General features: G+C 46.2%; 1 protein-coding gene across 5 annotated transcripts in view; it reads left to right on the forward strand.

The window, feature by feature from the left end:
• The window catches only part of MYO1C (myosin IC), a 57,482-nt gene that overhangs the window by 2,825 nt on the left and 34,924 nt on the right, over positions 1–19,733 (forward strand). For 2 of the 5 annotated variants that reach the window (XR_011682375.1, XM_071447738.1), the window contains exon 1: positions 4,284–4,409. The exons of 1 other annotated variant lie outside the window; for it this stretch is intronic. Coding sequence is in view for 1 of the 4 variants with exons in the window: in XM_071447738.1 (XP_071303839.1) it covers positions 4,284–4,409 (126 nt within the window). In the remaining 3 variants the exon portion in view is untranslated. Of the gene's footprint in view, positions 1–4,283; positions 4,410–9,600; positions 9,759–11,869; positions 12,076–19,733 lie in introns of those variants that run through there. 2 more of the 5 variants (XM_071447742.1, XM_071447743.1) reach the window with 2 other exon arrangements.

The following is a 19,733-nucleotide window of genomic DNA, read 5'->3' on the forward strand; positions in this document are numbered from 1 at the left end:
TGAAAGATCTGCTAAGTTATGCATCATATTTTAAATTTTCTATATTTTAATATAAATTTGCACTCCATTTCCATCTAAGGATAACTTTTCATAACCCCCTGCTGTTGAAGAATTAATTTTCAAATGGGAACTATATATCCCAAGGAATGTTGTCCAGTCTAGCCTCCTTTAACTCCCATATATTTCTGATTGCTGGCTAAGCTCAGGATGTGCAGTGTATCATTGCACACAGATAGTACAGCTCTGTGTAAACAGGAAATATTTCTAAGATGTCTTGCGTGGTTTTGAGACCCTAAAAATACGTTCTGATAAAAACCATTGTTTCTACTACCACTGCTTCCTTCTCTGCTCTTGGACACTGAGTGACACCCAGATGAACTTGTCTGAATTAATATACTGCAGTGGGAAGGCCAGTTGGACAAAGCTGGAGTTAGGTTTTCCTTGAGAGAGGAAATGATACCTTTTTTAAGAGCTCTGTGTTGCTAACAGGAAACTTCCAGTGGCCCTTTCTGCCCCTGGATTTAGGAATTGCTGTGTGCACGTGATTGACACGAAGCAATTTCTATTTAATACACAGTTACTCTGGAAAATTATCTGCTCAGGAACTGCCCTGAACTTGTTTAATTACTTCAATTTGAGGAATATCATGGATCTGTGTTTGTACATCCCACCTCCCTCCATTACAGTGGAACTGTCATTTCCACTCACAGGGTGTCTGCAATTAAGGAGAACTTTGTGCAGCCTAGAAAGCAGCAAGAGAAATCTGTGTGGGAACAGTAGAGCACAGCTTGGGAGAATCACTGGAGTCAGACACTGAAGTGTGAGATCTGGGGATGCAAACTGGCAAGAGGAAATGCAGAGGTGCAGGAAGAATACAGAAAATATGAATGTAGGCAACACAAAAGGATGAAAAATAGGACAGAAAATGTTTTACCCTGCTAACCATGCTTTGACACTGGCAGTGCTCGAGTACAGGCACCAGCTCTGGTAGGGAATGCTTCAGCGTCATTTCTCAATTTCTAATTGCACTGCAGCTGTGGTTTTACAGCTCAGGCTCATCAGAGACCACACTCTGCTCCTCTGTGCCCTTTTTTATTTTGTTCTTTTATATTTTTTCCTGCAGCTTCTTTCTGCCGTCTTTACATTTGTTTTTTTTCCTCTTACCACTCACTTGTAGCCCATTTTCAGAAGGCCTTTCTGCACATAATTCTGGTATCTGCATCACAGGAGCCATTCCACTAACACAGCTTTGGTGTTCTGGCCATTGTGATTTCTCTCCATAGAAAGGGGAGGTAAATCAGGCTGGGTATTGCTCCTCATTACTGAGAATAGGGTGGGTTTGTTTGGGGAAGTGACAGTGTTTGGTTGTAAAATGTGATAAAATCTATTTTTTTAGTAGAACTCTGGATTGGGAAGTAAGTGCTCATGGAAACAATTGTTGGACTGGAACAATCTTGTGTATAACAGCTAAGGAAGCATAAGAATAATTCCAGATATGAAACACAGAACCTTTCTTTGCAATTGCTGAACAGAACTGCGTTACCTGTATTTGCTCTGGAGTGGCCAGTGCTTGTTAATCTTGCTAATTAATCTTGTTAATGCTTTCTTGGCAAGCATTATCAACTGCAGTTGGTTTGTAGTAGAGTTGAAAATTCAAATTTGGCTCTTCCAAGAAGATAGAAGGAATTATCTCCTGAGCAAATATTAAAATACCTGAAATTCAGACTGATTTTTTTTTTCCCCCAGTCACAGGCAGGATATGTGATATCTTTTTTTGGAGGGTGGTAGGTCTGGCCACTCCATTAATGGATGGCATGATCATTGTAAAGCTCTGTAATTGCACTTAAACCAGCATTCACCAGATTATTTTTCTCCTATTTGTAGGAATTTTCATGCAGTAACGTGCCAATTAATTTCCTTTTCCATGATTAGTTAGCTACTCAAGGACTCAATTAATAACAACTCCATTCTGCAGCAGTTTGCAGAACTTCCTGTAGTTACCATGGGAGCAGTCAGGGTTTTTTATTGCTTGCTCTTGGAGGCAAAGATGAAGGATTTTTTTCTGCACAAAGTCTCTTGGTAGATTTTTGAAGTCCACCATGGGATTGTTTCGTGCCAACACCTCTGAAACAGCATCCGCAGCGACCTGGCTTTTCTGAGCCTGGTGGGACAGAAATGGAACAGCAACAAAGCTGGAGGCAATAAACACAAACATAAATTTAGGCTTCTTGGAACTGTCGTGGCACATTGGAATGAGTGGAAACCAGTCTTGAACTTCATTGTTTCAGCTCACACCTAACACTTGGTATAAATACAGAGGTTCATCTTTTCCTCTCACAACAGGGCTCTGAACCAAAGGCTGCACTTAGTCGAGGTTGGCTGCTGCACACTGAAATCAGAATTATCCATAAAGAACTGAGGGATTTACTGACTTTCCTTGGGAAAATGGAGCTGCAGGTTGAGCGTGTCCCTACAGGAGAAATCATCCGCGTGGTGGGGCGCAAGGCAGAGCGCAGCACTGTAAGCCCGGCTTTTATTGTTCCCTTCTGGTACTGCTGCTTACACAGTGACCAACTTAGATCTGAACTGAGCAACTCCAGGGTAAGAATGGGAGGGTTTGCAAGGCTGGTTGGTCACTGGAGGGACTGGAGCTGTGTTGTGAACAGTTTTTTCTCTCTGGGATGGAATTAGTAGCAGTGAAGTGAGTGGGAGTTTAGAAAACCGTTAAGATTTATTTTCTGTAGAGATACTGCAGTGAACCAAAGCTGCTGTTTGGCCTGGCTGTATGAATTCTGTCAGAATTCTGGGAGCACTTTCAGACTGCAGAGGCAGGGAAAGAGCTTTGAAATAGTTATTTTGTTCCTCTTGTGTTGGTTGTGCTGTCACAGGATTCAGGCCCTGAATGTTATAGCAAGGTTCACATATGGAAAATCAGTGGTACAGGCACATATTAACAAACTTACAAATATCTCGAGGGACTGACTATTCTGTTAACTTTATTGACTTGTTTTCAGGGTTTGTGTGTAAGCAAATGGAAATCCATGAGCTGATCTTCTCTGGTTTGACACAAACAGTTGAGAAGGGTGGTACTTTTCTAAGAATAATTTCAGTTTTCTTGGAATTAATGGTTGTTCTGCGTGTTTTGCTTCAGAATATTTTCTATCTTCATTTGTATAATTTTTAATTAAAGGAGCCTAAAGAAAAGGAACTGAGTAAAATTTTAAAAGGTTTGGAAGTACCTAAGTGCAATTGTGAATTTCTCTCTCTCTCTGTCATAGCTATTTAAAACCTCTTTAACAGATCTTCAGCTCTGGTAGAGCCATCTTGTACTGAAGTGCACATCTGTGCATGTTGCTGCTGTTTCCTAGCATTGTCTTTCTAGTGACTAATCTGAAACTCAATCTGAAAATGAGCTGAGACATTTACTGTGTGGTTACACAATAGTCAGGTAGAGTCATTTTACTTCAGAAAAAAACCTAGAGCTCCCTCTGCCTTGCTGGGAGAGGAGACAGTGACAGTTCTGATGTTCTTTGGTTTGCAGTGACTTATTTGTAGTGATAGCAGGGGACACTGGCAGGGCTGAATTGTTCTCAGGGGTGAATGTTCCTTTAAACCTTAGCGTGTGCCGGGGTCCTGGGGGAGACATCAAAGAGAGAAAAGGTATTGGTTCAACTTTCTAAAAAGTTTTAAACACTTATTAACATTCCATGAAATGATAACTTGCTACTGTGTGTGTGTGTCAAGCAGGGTTGGTATTGCATGAATGGCCAGAGAGGGGTGGTTTAAGAGAAACTTTAAGATATTTTAAACTGCTGCAGGAGTGGCAAGAGCAGAGCTTTTCTACTCTTTTAGCTCCGAGTGGCTCAGGCTGTTGGAGTTCAGTGTGTAGAATTTCCTGTAGATCCTGACGAGACTGCCTCGGGTATTTCACACCTGTGTGGGATGAGCCAATGTGCTGCTCACAGCGGATGGTTACCCGAGCTCGGTGCAATGAACTCCACCTGCGTCCTTCCCAGGAACGTGCACTCCCGATGACTCGCACAGCCAGGAGGGGCCGGTAGAATTCCCGTCAGCGTTCCAGGTTTATCTTGTCCGTCTGCAGCAGACAGGTGCGTCTGCCCTTGGAGCCAGCCGCTCTCTGCACAGGCTGCTCAGCAGGATGCTGCTGCTGCTGCTGCTGCCGCGGACACGGTGACGAGCGCGGGCCGGCCGGGGGGCGAGGCGGGGCGGCGGCGGAGCTCGGGGCCGGTGCAGGTGAGGGCGGAGCGGCGGCCCCAGCCCGCATGCCCGGCGCTCGGACATGCTCACTAGCGGCGCGCCGCGGGCTCCCGCGGGCAGTCGGCGCCGAGGCGCTCGCGGAGCCGCCGCAGGGCCCCGAGCCGCGCGTCCCGGGGCACCGCCGAGCGCAGGTGAGCGGGGCCGGGGGGGCCGAGCGAGCGCTCTGTCCGTCGGTCGGGGTGCGCGCGGTGCGTCCGTCCAGCCCGGCGGTACCGGCGCTCGGGCACATGGCCGCGGGCTGCGGGGCGCGCGGGGCGGCGCGGGGGCAGCGCCCCGGGCGGCCGCGGCTCGGCCGTTCCCCGCAGCCGCCGAACCTTCCCGGAAACTCGGAACGGTCTCCACGGAAGGAACAAATGAGCGGGGTAGAGCAGCCGGCATCCCGGTGGCGGCACGGCGTGGCTCCGGCTGCCCGCAGCAGCCGCTCGCTGCCCGGTTCGCGGGCTGGCGGCGGCTGCACTCCGGTAACGCTTCCGTGCGCGCATCCCTGCCCGGCACGGGCCGAGCGCTGCCCGCGGGGAGCCCCAGCGGAGCCGGGGCCGGGCAGGGCGGGGCTGCTCCCGGCTCAGACGTGGCCGTGACACGGCCGGGGCTCCGGGCGGCTCGGCTTGCCCTTGTCAGGACAGGCTTCCTGTACATCCCGAACTTGCGTTACAGCTCCCAGCGCTGCTGGGTGTGATCCGCCCTGCTGGGCACAGCGCTGACTGTTCGCATTGGAGGAGTTCTTCCTTCTCTGCCAGTGCTTGCACAGGTGCCTCAAAGCACTTCGTGGAGAAGTGTCCTCTCTAGTTAGCCCTCTCGCACAGGTGGAGATGGTCAAACTTCTTTAGTTCTCCAATTTAGACCACAGATCTGCATCCCCGCTGAGGCTCAGGGTCCCCGTTTCATGTGCTGCTTTCCATGCCGGTTTTCTCCAGTTCTGATATACCTGGAGTTAATTGTTTTAAGTGACAGTGACTCATGGGAGGAATCTGACTCTGCCTGAATGAGCAACTCATTCTAGTAACTTGAATTTTCCAAGTAAGCTGGCTTGAGCTGCATTCTTGTCGTTGGGAGGATTGCAGAGGAAAAGTGGTTCTGAGATACAATACAGAGATTATTCTGGTATTTAATCTCTCTCTGACAGTTGCTGGGGGGGGAAGGCTCCTCCAGAACTACTTGTGGATGGCAGCTGCTTAGTTTTTAAAAGTGACAAATGAGAAAATTTGCTTGGTTGGTGGGACAAGCCATGAAAACAGAACCACATCTTAGAGTACTTGGGAAGAAAGGCATTTTTCTTTCATCCCCTTTTGCAGCAATAGACAATTGCCAGTTGTCAGCACCTTTTCAAAGCTTTTAGAAAGTGCCTAAGGCTTATGGAACTGATGAGTTCTTAATTTTCACAGTAGGCCCTGATATGGCAACCACTGTCATAACACTTCAGGGGTTTTAGTTTTGATAGTGGATATAATCCTGTGTTCTAGGGAGGGGCTGTGTAAATATGAATTTTGTGTTCTGCCTGGCAGGGACCAATGGAGTCCACATGTTCTAATTTATCATGGTATAAAGCATAGATTTATTTTTAAAGCAGAAAAAAAAAAAAGGTGTGAATCATAACACACTGAGGAGTGAGAGATCCCATGTGAGTCAGTATCCATAGTGTGTAATTTCTGCTCTCTCCTGCATAATTAATAGTGAAGAAACTTGTGATTTACAGTACATCTTTGGGATTTATAACAACTGTAAGAGAACTTACATAGATCCTGACAAAATGAGCCAAGCCATTTTTATTTTTTTTATTTGATCTAACCCCATTGGAGGAAGGCCAGTAAAAAGCTGGGGGCTAAGAATGCTTTATAACATTAAATATAGTGTTTTTTTCTATGAATAAGCTCAAACTCTATGGGTGCCTTTATGCAAAGCTGAGATAGTCTTAGTCTTATTCAGATATCTGGGATTTTTCTGTTTGTAGTGTCATGTTGTTTATTACTGCATTAGGAACCGCATGCTTTCTAGGAACAGGACAAATTCCTCTCCCCCTGTCCAAAGGAACAGTCTGCTCCAAGTGCAGGAAAAACAAACTGCAGCAGCTGCCACAGTCCCAGGGCAGTGCATGAAACCCAGCTCCCAGTGCCCCTTCCCCTGGCTCTTACCTGGCAGCCCTGAGTGCTTCCAGCATGGAAAATATTGAGGAGCACTGGGCTGCAGCACTTTGCCCCCCAGTTCAAAGGACTGATGAGTGAGCACTATTCTCAGATACCCAGCAGTGCCTTCTGGAGGACAAGAGCGTGTTTGGGAGAAGCTGGAGTGTTACAGGTGCTGCAGAAAAGGAGGTGGAGGGAACTCAAAGCACAGCAGATTTCCCCGGGGCTGGTCTGTGCCACAGCCCTTTGTAAGAGGTGTAACTCAATCACCTGTGCTTTCACACAGGCTAAAGAACCATTTAGAAAGGCTGATTTGTGTGGTGGGGAAAACCATCTGTGTTGTGCTTTGGGTTACCTCTAGCAGTGGCAGCAGAGGTGGTTAACTGCTGAGAGCTGATCCAAATCAGAACCGAGCAGCCAAACAAACAGGGATTTGTGAGCAGCAGTTCCCCAGCCCAGCTCTCTGTGTGAGCACAGCAACATCTGCACAGAGGCAGGGAAGGCTGAGGTCGGGTGTGCCCTTTGTGCTGGCATAAAGTGATTGCAATTATGGCATGTGTGTGTCTCCTGTCGGGGCTTTTCCTGTGTTAAACACTGCTTTACTGCTGTGGAACCAGCTCCTGAGCGATGTGGTTGGCTCTGCCTAGGATTGCTATCCTGGCTTCTCCAGAAACCATCCATCCAACCTTGCTGTCAGCTCTGGTGGGTGAGGTTTGCATGCCTTGTGTTCCTCTGAGATTGTAGCACAGTTCTTTCTCTGCCTGCAGGGAGCCGCTTGTGCTGTGCCTCTCTGTGCCTGGATTCAGGGATCTCTCTGCTGGAAAATATCCTGCTCTGTGTTTTGTGCCCTCCTCTGCAGATTTCCTGTTGATGTATTAGTGGGGTAGGTGGGCAGCCCTTTCCAGAAAATATTAATAAAGATGTAAGCAGGCAGCACAAGTCAATGTGGAAGGCTAACAAGGCTTGTTATGGCAGAAGGCTTGGAGTGGACAAATCTCAAGTAATTTGTTGCAACTGAATCATGTTCTGTGGGGGTGGAAGTGTTCCTTACAGCCCTGCCCTGCATTATTTAAATATTTAAACATTTAAATACAGCAAGGAGCAGCAGGGCCAGTACCTTTTCTATTGCTGTATATCTCCAGTGTAGTCTGTTCTGTATTAAATTCCTGTACTGGGAGGCAGTAAAGGTTAGTATTTAGAACTCCTGTGGCATTCGTGCATGCATGGATAGCTCTCCCTGGCAGGTTTTTTTTCTTCAGGAAAGCATTTGGTCAGGTGCCAATGTCCAGCTTTCCTGGGACACTCTCAGCCCTTTAACCAGTACAGTGACCTTGGGCCAGCCTGGCCACCACCCTTCCTGTGATTCAGTTCAGCAGCTGATAATAACTGGACCTAGAATCTGACATTTTGGCAGTACCTTTGGAGTGTTTGCCCTGTGGGCAGTGAGGTCCCAGGGCTGGGAGCTACAGCAGGCTGCAGTCACTGAAAGCTCTGTCACTGAATGGGCAGTGTCATTGTTGGTGGTGAAGAATGTCGTGTCAAAATGTGTTGTGATGTTTGCCAGGAAATGGAGAGTCCATGAATGAGTAAAAAGTGCTCTGTGACACAGCTGTGGTGGCACTCAGCCTGCAGGCTGGGCTCTGCAAGCTAGAGCTGTGCCTTGACATTTATTTTGGTAATTTCTTTGGAAGGCACTTTTCTAGTAAAATTTCACCACCGAGTTTGCTGTAAAGATGATGAAAGGTCTGGAGGGGAAGTCCTGTAAAGAGCAGCTGAGGTCACTTGGTTTGTGCAGCCTGGAGAAGAGGAGACTGAGGTCAGACCTCACTGGGGGCTGCAGCTTCCTCATGAGGGGCAGCACCAACCTCTGCCCTGTGACAGGAGGAGGGAACAGCAGGAGCTGTGCCAGGGCAGGTTTGGGTTGGATTTTAGGGAAAAGTTCTTCCTCAGAGGGTGCTGGGCACTGCCCAGAGCTCCAGGAGAGTTTGGGGAACACTGCCAGGGACGCTCTGGGATTGTTGGGGTGTCTGTGCAGGGCCAGGAGTTGGAATAGATGATCCTTGTGTGTCCCTCCGGCTCAGGATATTCTGTGATCTGACTCTGTATTTCCTTTTAGTGTTCTGGTGCCTGACCAGAGATCTCCCCCTTGCAAAAGGTAACACAGAGATGTGCTCCTGCCCTGGGACAGGGCACACTGGAACAGGAAAACAGCCTTTGGAGGGGGTTTGAGGCTGCAGGGAAACCTCCTTGGTGCCTCAGCAGCTGAGTTTCATTAGGCAGAGTGGTGCTGGTGCCTTCTGCCAGCTGACAATCACCAGGTGTATTTGGCCATTTTGCTAATGAAGAGGGGGATTATGGAAGGAGCTGTAATTCAACTAGGGAGCAGTGCTTGTCAGAGGATTTTATTGAGCTTGCAGTTGCATTTTTCTTCATTACCATATCCTCAATATTTTATGGCTGTCTTTATGTCTGTTTTCATTGTCACCTGATGCCTGGTCTAGATGGGCTATTCCTATCCAGGAAAGAAGCAGCTTTATTTCAGCATTATAATGACAAACTGAGAACAGAAAAAAAGGTAAACTCAGCTTTCACACTGCACATATTGTTCATGGCTGAAGGGTCCAGTTAAGTCAATGTCCAATTATATAATGAAGAGATAGTGATCTGTTTAGCTTTTTAGAAAATTAAATTCCACTGAAACAATATAACTGGGACTATGGAAGTAGGAGGAAAACTATTTTCCATTCTGAAGCAGGCCTTTGTATAGAGTTGAGTTTTTTTAAACTCACTAACAGTAACTAATAACTTGTACATTATACAGCCCACACTGAGTCATTGTTTACTCAGGGAAATGACTTTCAACAGCCAGACTTGTTTGTGAAGTTTAATAACTAAAATATGCAGTTCTGTGCTTTAGAAGGCTGCACACTATAACCAACATTTTGGAAAAAACAAAACCTGGTGCATATTTGCAACACCACACAGCACTGCATTACAAATGCTGCTGCTGCAGCTCAGGTTTTGATCTGCAGTAAAAGCTGGGGAGTCCCATGGTGTGGTTTGGAGACAGGGAAGATTATTGCACAAATTAGTGTTGGGCTTCTCTAGAGTTTTATTGAATCTCCAAATTAGAGACCAGGAAGCCTTGTTCTGTGTCCACACACCTTGTTGTTTTAAATAACAGGTTGTCCTCCACTCTTAGGACTCTTGGAGTCTGTTTGAAATCGCCTCTTGTTCTCTTGGGAGGGAAAGCCACACCTTTGCACCAGGAAGCCAAGAATTCTCTCTCTGACAGAACTGGAACTCAGACAGAAAAGCAGATGTTTCTTTTACCTCCTTTGAGTGAGCACTGGAGTTCAGGTGGGAGCTTTTCTGCCTTTTCCTGACTCATGATCTGCTGTTCTGTGTTAGCATGGGATTTTCTCACAGATGGTACAGGAAACTTCCCTCCCCACCCATTACACCTGAAAAGGTTTTAACAACAGCCAGGGTTTGTGTCCCTGGTTGGTTTTGGGTTCTGAATAAACAACCAAGTGCAACAACCAGCAGAGCACCCCTCCCATTTCTCAAGTAAACCAAGTGCTTCATTTTAAAGAGTGTATTCAAAAAGTTTATTTACTATTTTCCCCAAAATTACAAGGTTTTTTTGAGGCAATTTTGTTGGAAAACAGAAAGGAAAATCTTTGTCTCATAATGAAGGCGAATACAAAATATGTGACTTGCAAAATCCTCATTTTATTTGTGCATGGATTTGTTTGCTCTTATAAGTGGGTGAGGGGATCAAAAGCAAGTTCAGCAGAAAAGTACAGAGTGTGTTTTTGTATGTGCCCAACCATAACACTCTGTGGGAACACAGATTATATTTAATTTTGCTGATCTTCTGTCCAGGAAACTGGTGGAACGGCAGTTTATGGAGCTATCAGCAAAGCTTAGAGCATCAACTTTGACCATCCCAGAAATTCTCATGTTTTAGTTTATAAATCCATTAAAACAACTGTACAGTGCTGTGATAATCCTAGCAGGCTTGGAATTACTGAGAGAACCACCAGGTTTCCTTGGGCACAAACCCAAGTTCTGACTGCAAGGTGTCAGGATGGACATGGGTTATTTCTGGTCTGCTAGGGTGTAGAAAAAGTGTGGATGGACATATCAAGGTGAAACGTGGTTGTTTGGAAAGAGAATTTACAAATTCTTAACCTTCAGGGGGTTTGAATATTCTGTGCTGCTCTGAGAGAAAACCAGAGGCTGAAAACCCAGAAGGAAAAGTGGAGGCTGAGAAAGGGTGGGAGACCAATAGAAAAAGCAGAAACTGAAAAGGAGTGGGAGGCCAAAATGGTGTGGGAGGTCAGCAAGGAAAGTAGAGGCCAAGAAGTGGAGGCTGGAAAAGTTAGATGGAGATAAAATGTGTGGGAGGCAGAAAAGGTGGTGAGGCCAAAATGAGCCCATATCAGAGATCTGATCAATCTCATTTTGCTCTCTTGGCCTCCACATCCTCCTGAAGAAGGGGACTCTCAGACTATTGAGCTGAAGAAAGTTAAAGCTCAGCTTCATGGAATAACTTGGGGACAAATGCCCGTTGTCCTGACTCTTGTATTGCTTCAGTTGGAGCTTAGTTTCAGCACTTAAAAATTTGGTTTCCAGCAGAAAGCAGCTCTGTAAATTGAGTCTTGATTGTAAAAGTAGTGCAGGTGAGCTGTAGTGCTGCCTGTCTGTTCAATACCTTAAATTATTGTCATTTAAGATCACCAGAGTTGTCCCCTAAACCCACAGAAGAAACAGAACCCTCATGGCTGCTTTTGCAGGGATTTGAGAAAGCTAGGAGGAATCTGGGATAATTTATGCAAGAGGTGTTTCCAAACCAGGTGTGTTAAGGTCCCTTAGAACTTTTAAGAAAAACAACATAATGAAGAAGCTGAGTGTCTTTTTACTTTGCCTGATATAATTAAAGAATACAAGGGCTGATGGTTATGAGCCATTTACATATTAGGCTAAAGCTTTCAGTCGTTATTTGATTAAAATATAAACTAATCTGATTTGAGGTATTTGTGGCTTGATGCAAGGAAGAAGCAGAAAGGAAAGGAGAGTGAAAAAAAGAGATGAGCTGCACTTCCTGGAGAGAAAAGCAGGGCATGGCTGGTGCTGGCAGCCTGGCAGGTAGTGAGGGCTGGGAGGGACTGAGGACTTCCCTGCTGCTCTGGCACACTGGTCATGAGGGCTCCATGTGAAGAGGAAATGTTGCAAGAGATGTGGTGTTCTCTATGCAAAAAAACCCTTGTGTTCTGCAGGAGGCTGTTTGATCTCTTCAAACTGAAACCTGGGTGCTTGCCAAGTGTCTGCTCTGAAGTTTCCGGATCTAGGTGGGGACAGGGGAGTTCCAACTGTAACCTGAATGTGTTCAACTGGCAGCTGCTGGTGTCCAAAGCACTTGCACTGGGAGGAAAATTCCACAGAGTGGCTCTGTGTAGGATGAGAATGTGAGCTATGTCCAGGCTCACAGCCATGCAACTCAGAGCTGCTCTCCTGTAACTGTTTATTTTTCTCAGTCAAGTTGGCTGTTTGTCCCTGAGTGCAGCTTTGCTGGAATGCTGCCTGCCTGCCATCAGAATAAGGGAGCACCTGTGAAAGGACTCTGGTGTCACCTGAGAGGAAGGAAAGCAGGAATCAGTGTTGCTGCAGGGTGAGTGTACACATCAGGGAAGAAATATTTGTACGAGCCAGTTATTGCCTTCCTAGGAAAAATTAGGTTGTGACAAATTTTTTTTTTGTTTGGAAAGGTAAATTCTGGTGTAGCTGTCAGCTTGGTGCCTGGCTGTCTGTTTTGAGCAGTGAATTTCTCTGTGCTGAACTCTTGAAAGTGCTTTTCAGGCCACACTTGTACTGGTCTCAAATTATCTTAATTGCAAACCACTTATCTGAACTGATGAGTAGTTAACACAAATGTGACACGGTGCTTGTTAGAGTAGAAAATCAATCAGTGTTTAGTGTAGGCTGGATTGACATTTCTGGATTGATAGGGGATGGGGAGGTTCATTTGGGTCAATAAATGGCTCAGTGATGAGTGTGTGGAGTGAGCTGCTCCTCTCCTGTGTGCTGGCAACCAAACCCCACCAGCATCAGCCCTCATTTCTAAGGCCAAAAAGTGTCAGTTTTTGCATTTTTGGGGAGCAGCAGAGCAGTGCTGGGACAGGATCCCCACGTGCCAGGTTAGGTGATTTATGGTGCTGCTCCCCTGCTCCTGGGGCACTGCAGCTGACAGGCTGCACCCCTGGTGACGTTCCTGGGCTTGTCCCCAGGGCTGCTGGGGGTGATTCTGTCCTTGTGTCACTTCTCCAGGGTTTCAGTGCTCAAGGCACAAGGGTGTGCAGAGGGGAGGGGATGAACAAGCAGCCAGGGAATCTTGGAGCTTCATCCATGTCACTTCCATGAAATGCCCTTTCTTTTGTATTCCCCCAGTATCTAAGATAAGCTTATCCTGATATCAGTTCTGTTTAAAATCATAGAATGGTCTGGGTTGGGAAGGACTTAATCATCTTGTTCCACCTTTCACTGAACCAATTTAAATTGGTTTCACTGTAGTCCTCCTCTCCCTGCCTTGTCCTTGCATCCATTTGACCCTTTGATCAACCCTTTGAAACAAAGCTGGGGGAGCAGTGATGACAAAACCAACATTTTCTGTTTGTTTAGTTCCCTGAAGTGTCTGCTCAGAGCTGAATGGATCTTAGTCCCAGGACAGGCACAGCTGGGACAGAGGCTGTCACAGTAACCTCAGCTGGCCAGGCCAGCTGACAGCAGCCTGGGACTGCCCTCTGGCACCTCAGAGGACATTTTCTGTGCCCTTTTCACCTTGGACAAGTGTCTGTAGTGTAATGATGTGGGAATGATGGCTCGTGTGGCTGTTCTACTCTTACACTGCTGTGTTTGGATCCTTGAAGTCAGTGCTAGTGAGAAGTTTGGTTTGTTTGCTAGAAGGTTCTGCAGTCACACTGGGGGACTTTTGTGCTCTGATGTGTGGGCTGATTGGCACCAAAACCTCCCAGCATGTGGATGTGGAGCTAGGCCAGCTGTTTGGGACATAAATGGTAATTAGTTGCTTTCTAAATGTTGGCTTTATCAAGGTTTACAAACAGAACAGGCAATCTCCACTCCACTGCTCATAATGAGCATTCCCAAGCTCCCACAGTCCCAGCTCCTGAGCAGTGCAGGAGCACCTGCCCCTGAGTCCTGCACTGCTGGTGCTCTCAGATCAGGGAGAGAGAGGCCCTGATAAATCCTTCCAGGCTGCACACACTTGGTCACAGAGCCAGGAAAAGCTGCTGTCTGTTCTGCCTCTTGCCAAAGCATCCTTAGGGTGGCTGGCATCCAAAACAGGGATGTCACAGACATCTTTTATGAAAAACCCTTGCCTTAGGATTTTTCCTCCTGAGAAGCTGAGAGGCCTCAGGAACAAAATGTAGACATTGATTATCTGCTGCTGTGGAATGCAAGAGGTAGATCTTTGTTTGGCCCATGTTGGTTGTTTCTAATTAATGGCCAATCACAGCCCAGCTGGCTCGGACAGAGAGTCCGAGCCACAAACCTTTGTTATCATTCCTTATTATTCTATTCTTAGCTAACCTTCTGAAGAAATCCTTTCTTCTATTCTTTTAGTATAGTTTTAATATAATATACATGATAAAATAATAAATCAAGCCTTCTGAAACATGGAGTCAGATCCTCATCTCTTCCCTCAGCCTGAGACCCCTGTGAACACGGTCATACAGAGAGAAGAGCCCAAGGCACAGGGGTCCAGTTGGGCACTGGTATCTGGAATATTTTGTTCCCTTCCCCTTCCCAGAGCACTGTTTTTTCCATGGATGGAGTTTGGGAGAGCCAGTGCACTGAGGGTGAGGGTGGGGGAATACCTTACCCAGGTGAGGATGCAGATTCCCATTTTTGCCCTGCTTTTCACCAGGTGTAAAGGTCCAAAAAACCTTTGAGCCCTGTGGGACTCTAACAAGGCATTTGTGGTGGGTAGTAGAGCAAGGTTATTCTGTTGTGGTATCCGAGCATGCCATGAGAGACACGGGCAGAAAGGGGAGGGGATAAGGAATTAATTCTGCTGCCAAAACCTTCCGTGCCAGAGGTCAGATGTGGCTCCGTGCCCACTCCAGGCATACGTGCAGGTTCCTGCCATTTGTTGCTGTCACCACCAGCAGTGGCACACAAGGAAACAAAATTTAAGAATGCCATCCTGCAGCATAGACCTCAAGATGCTATTTCTAGATGGAATTGGAGCTCTGTGTGATGTAGTGGACTGTAGGCTCATTGTAAGGCTAGAAAACAACCCAAAGTGGTTTGCACTGGAATTCTTGATGCTGTGGTAGGCAGCTGGATTAAAATGATTTGGAGTTTTGCTCCTTTTTGATGCACCGTGAGTGAAGAGGCTTCACAATCAGCTGTGAGCTGGAGTGGGTTAGCACTTGGAAAAGTGAATTTTGGAATACTGGGGTTTAGCCCTGCAGGTACCTGCATGCAGCTACTCCTGGGAGCCACCAGCTGTTGTGGACTTTGTCAGCTCACCAGACAAGTGTGTGCTGCCTCTCACACACCCCAGCAATTCTGAGAATGTGAAGGGCTCTCAGATTCCAGTCCTGGATGGCCCTTCCCCTGCAGCTCTAGGGCTGGTGGAAGCAGGAAGGGAGGTCAGGCTTGAAATCCGAACTCGGAGGAGAGGAATCCGTGGATGGCCAGCAGATAACGCCCATCACTCGGTGCCCCGGCCACTCCCGCTGCCCCTGCTTTGTGCAAAGCCTCATTAAAGGCAGCGCCCCGCCTGCCTGAGCCACACATCCATGCACAAATGCCAGATTCTCTTCATTCCAGACTGCTGACTTCAAGGAGGACTTGCTCTGACAAGCTGGAAATGAGGGCTGGCAGCTTCATCTGCAGCTCAAAGGCTTTATCTCTCTTAGACACTCTTGCTAACATTTCCCACAAACACTGCTCTGCTGGTAGGAGCTGTTGCACACACAGGATCCATCAGGCACTTATGAATAAAGCCTTACCTTGTGTAACTGCCCTCAGAACAGGCAAGGAGCACTTCACAGAGCACTTGGCACCAGGCCTGTGGCAGAGCTGGCTCTCCTTGTGCTTCAGCCTCATTATCTGGGGAGCAGTAGGAAGAGTCAGCTCAGCCTTTGATTCTCCTGTCCCCCTACCAAGCGCTGATGTTCTTTCCTCTACAAAAATCCTACAGTCCAGCCTCCATCTCCCACTGGGACTGTTCCCATCAGCTGAAAGCTGCAGCTTTCCATCACCTCCAGCTTCCACACCATGTTCTGATAGTTCTCCACCTCAGCCTCTCCTTCCTCTCTGAGCTCCCGCCTTCACTCCTGCCCCTCTGCTCCACGATGAGCTCTTGGACTCCCAGGATTGCTCAGGCCCCAGCAGCAGCAGCTGCTGTTTCCCTGGTGCTGCCTCACTGCTCCATGAGGGATGCCAGCTGTGTTCACCTGTTAGGGTTGTTTTGCATGTGCCTTTAAGGCAGCTGCTTCTGCTGCATTTGCAGCCTTAAAGCTGGAATATTCATATTCCATATCTCAATCAATGGATGAACTCAGCCTTCACTAAATGCTTTCCCAGGGTGAAATCTCTTTAAGATGTAATAATAGTTCTAGAGAACCCATGCCAGAACAAGATAGCCAAGTTGTTCTTTGATTGCTGTTTGTTTCAGTATTAGAGCAAGTGTACTTTTACATTCACATATTTAACATGTGGAATGAGATAATCTTAAGCTTGATGCAGTAAGGTGTGCACCCTCATATAAAAATTTATCATTAATCAAATTTGAGTCATCATCATGATTGTGACATGATTTCTGCTTAAAAGGGCATCTTTGATGTCATCACCATGTTGCTTCACAAGCAGCTTGCTGGTGTTATTTTCGGTTGGGGAGGGTGTGTGCTTGTCTATAGCTTCTAAAAACCATCAGGCCAGTGTCAAATGTCTGCCCAGTGCTCCACAGTTTGCACAAGTGGCTGCTAGCAGACAAAACTCCTTTTTTTGGTCTGATTTTTGAGGGAGGGCTGTAACCACAGGGCTTTGACTTGTGGCCATATAACCAACCCCGCTGAGCAGAAAGGGAATCCAAATGGTATCTGCTCCAAATGCTCTCTCCTGACCATGACACTGTGCTTCCTGCACATTGTGTGAACTAAAACTTGTGAAACAAAAGCTCTAATTTCCCTTTGTGAAGCTTAATACAGAGCACACAGCTCTGGAGCAGCAGGATATGAGAATTAGAATCATTGGTGCAGGGAGGATTTTGAACAAGAAGCAGGCATGAAATACCCAAAGCATTTAACCTCTGTGTTTTATTCATCCTGCAGCAAGTGTAATTTAAAGTGGCACCTCTATAATTGATGAAGTATCTTTTTACCATTTGTTTAATTACCAGTTTCAGTGTCTAGAAAGCAGCAGATCAATAATTTACAGTGATGAACTTCCCTGTGTCTCTGTTTTTCTACTTCAGCCATGCAAACAACAGCTCTTGAAACAAACCCTCAAATATTGATGCTTTCCTTTAGGTGAAAGGAAAGCATCAATATTTGAGGGTTTGCTTTCCTTTAACCTTTTTTCCTGCCACAGGTGCACTCCAACACCACTGAAGCTGAGGGCAGAGCACTGCCCTTGGCAAGGCAGGGTTAATTTAGGGCTTGCCCTGCATTTTGTATCAGCTCTCAGCTTTTTGCAGCCTCCTCTCATTGCTGCAGTGATGAAGGTTGGGCTCCTGTTATTGCTGTAACAGCAGATGCTGCTGCCCTGGCTTTAGGAGAGCTGTTAAAATAGAAAATTTAATGTGGTGAACCAAAGCTGCTGCCTGTGGTTTATATTTATTTCTTATATGATGGGGTTTGATAACAAATGTTGACTTTTCTATGTGAAATATCTATTTTGGAGAGTCTGGGATCCTTCTGTCAGGTCAGAACTCAGATTCCCTCATGGTCCTGCAGCTCCTCCCCAAGGAGAGGTCCCTGATGTGTCCAAGTGGAGCTACAGGACCTGTACCTGTGAAATCAGAGGGAAAAGGTGTTTCCTTCCCAGTGGGAAGGGCCTTGAGACAGTTCCTCTGTTCCTCTCGTGGTCCTGGCTGCCATGGACTGTGGGGTTTCCCACACAGCATCAGAGCAGAAGATCTGAATCCACCCAATTTCCATGAGATCTCCAAATCCAGGATTTCCAGCAGGGTGGTGAACTCTGCTCTCAGTCTCCCAGTCTCAATACTTGTGATTCTTCTCACTTTTTAGACCCAAGACAAATATCTTATTTGTCCTAGACTAGACTTTGAAAATGAACAAACAGCTTAGTGACTGCATCCTTGGGCTTGGTATGAAAAATAAACAGGGAATGCATCCCTCTCCTTTCTCTTAGGAGTGCCAGCCCTCATCTCCTGTTGGAGAACAAGATGCTGTGGGACAGTTGGCATTTCTGTTAATGTCACAACTGTCAATCCCTTCAGGATCTCTCCTCTCAGCTGGAGCTCACAGCCCAGAAGCAGGTTTTGTTTAGAAAATAGGTGTAAGGGTCATGAGGAAGATTCCTGGGCCTGTTGTGTCAGCCTCAGCAGGGTTTGTGCAGTGTTGCAACCACCAAATGCAGGATTAGGAGTAAATCAGACAGAGAAAGAAAAAGGGTTTGGACCCAACCCCAGCTGGGGAATGAATGTTTCCATTCTCTGCAGACCCATGTTTATCCAGATGTGCAACACACATTCCTGAGAACCACAAAGGGATGGACTCCCTCACTGTTCTTTAGTGTCTCTGGTTCTGATTAAACTGATGCCTCTGATAATGCAGAAAGTTTTGAAAATGCAGAGAGCAGGACTGTGCAGTTCTCCTTAAGAGAGAGTTGAAACAACCTTGGAGATGAGGTATTGCTTGTAATCCAAAGGGGGCTAAGTTGCAGGCCAATAATTTATTTATTTTCTAACATCAACGTCATCACTGCTTCTCTTACATTAAAAAAAAATCTTGATTTAAGGTGGTTTTGATCCAATAGGAATGTCAGTTTTAAAATTCTTGGAAAACAATATTCAATCTTGGAAAGCAATATTCTGAATTGAGAATATTGTGAATTTGAGTGCAAGCTGCTGCAGGTGGACATGGGATAACCTTCTGAAATGATGGCTGTATTTTGCCATCACAATGACAGCTCATCATTCCCTCTGGATGTTAAGTGATGCTAAATCTATTTTGGGACAAAAAAAGATTCACCAAAGCATTAAATGCTCCATGAGTGACACAGGGGGGGCTCCTTGGGGCGCAGGCAGAGCAGCAGGAGGAGATGAGCTCACACAATACCCTTCCTCTGGTGCCTTTTCCCCTCCTTTTCAGCAGGAGCAGGGCAGGCAGGGCAAAGGGAAGCAGCTCAGACATCAGCTGCAGCATCATCTTCCACGTGCTCAGCTCTCTGCCAGCCTCTGGCTCCTTCCCTCTGCAAACTGCTCAGCCCCTTCCTTTCAGCACAATCTGGAATTTCTACAGCTCATCCAATGTTTCTTATTTTGGGTTCATGAGCTAGCTGTTGAAACTCTCTTCTTAAACTTTTCTTTGGGGGCTTGTGGCATCACAGTCAGTGTAAAGTGCTCTTTGTTCCCTTACAAAGAAGGGTTTGAAAAGTTCAGTCTCATGTGTGTCACTGATAGTTTTATTAGAACTTATTTATAACTTTTCGCTGCCCCAAAATAACTGCCTGCCTTAGGCCAACAAAGTCAGTTTGAAACAGAGGAGAGAGGAAAAAGGAAAAAAAAAAAAAGAAGTTAAAAAAAAAAAAAGAAGTGGAAGTACAAATTGTGCCTGTAAACTCTTCACTTATAAATCATCAAATTAAAAAACTGCTCCACTTGTTGGAATGTCCAAAGCATTCAGTGTGCTCCCAGGACTTAACTCCACTGGGGAACTTGGAGTTTGCTACAGAATTTTTTTACAGGGTCACCCCCAGAAGGAAAATAAGAATTTGTTACTCCCAGGTACCACCCAACACTTGCAGGTTGCTGACTTGGCTTTTTTCCCTAGGGAACCTGTGGATAATCCATGGAACAAACCTATGGCAAATACAATTGTACCAATACAAAATGTTGCTCACAGCAACATATCCCCATATTTTGGGTACAAATGATAAAAATATCCCAGATATTACATTGATATAAACATCTTTATCCTACTATAAACTATCCATAGAAAGGGATTTTGCTGTTACAGTAACAGTAGAGAGGAGTAGGGTTAGTTTTTTGTTGGGGTATCACTCATGGACAAACTATTTTCTAAAAAATCCAAATTTAAGCAAATATGTTCCATA

The sequence above is a fragment of the Agelaius tricolor genome, unplaced genomic scaffold (assembly GCF_023055355.1).
Source record: "Agelaius tricolor isolate 1412-34295 unplaced genomic scaffold, bAgeTri1.0.p SCAF_25, whole genome shotgun sequence".
In the NCBI taxonomy this organism is placed as follows: Eukaryota; Metazoa; Chordata; class Aves; order Passeriformes; family Icteridae; genus Agelaius; species Agelaius tricolor.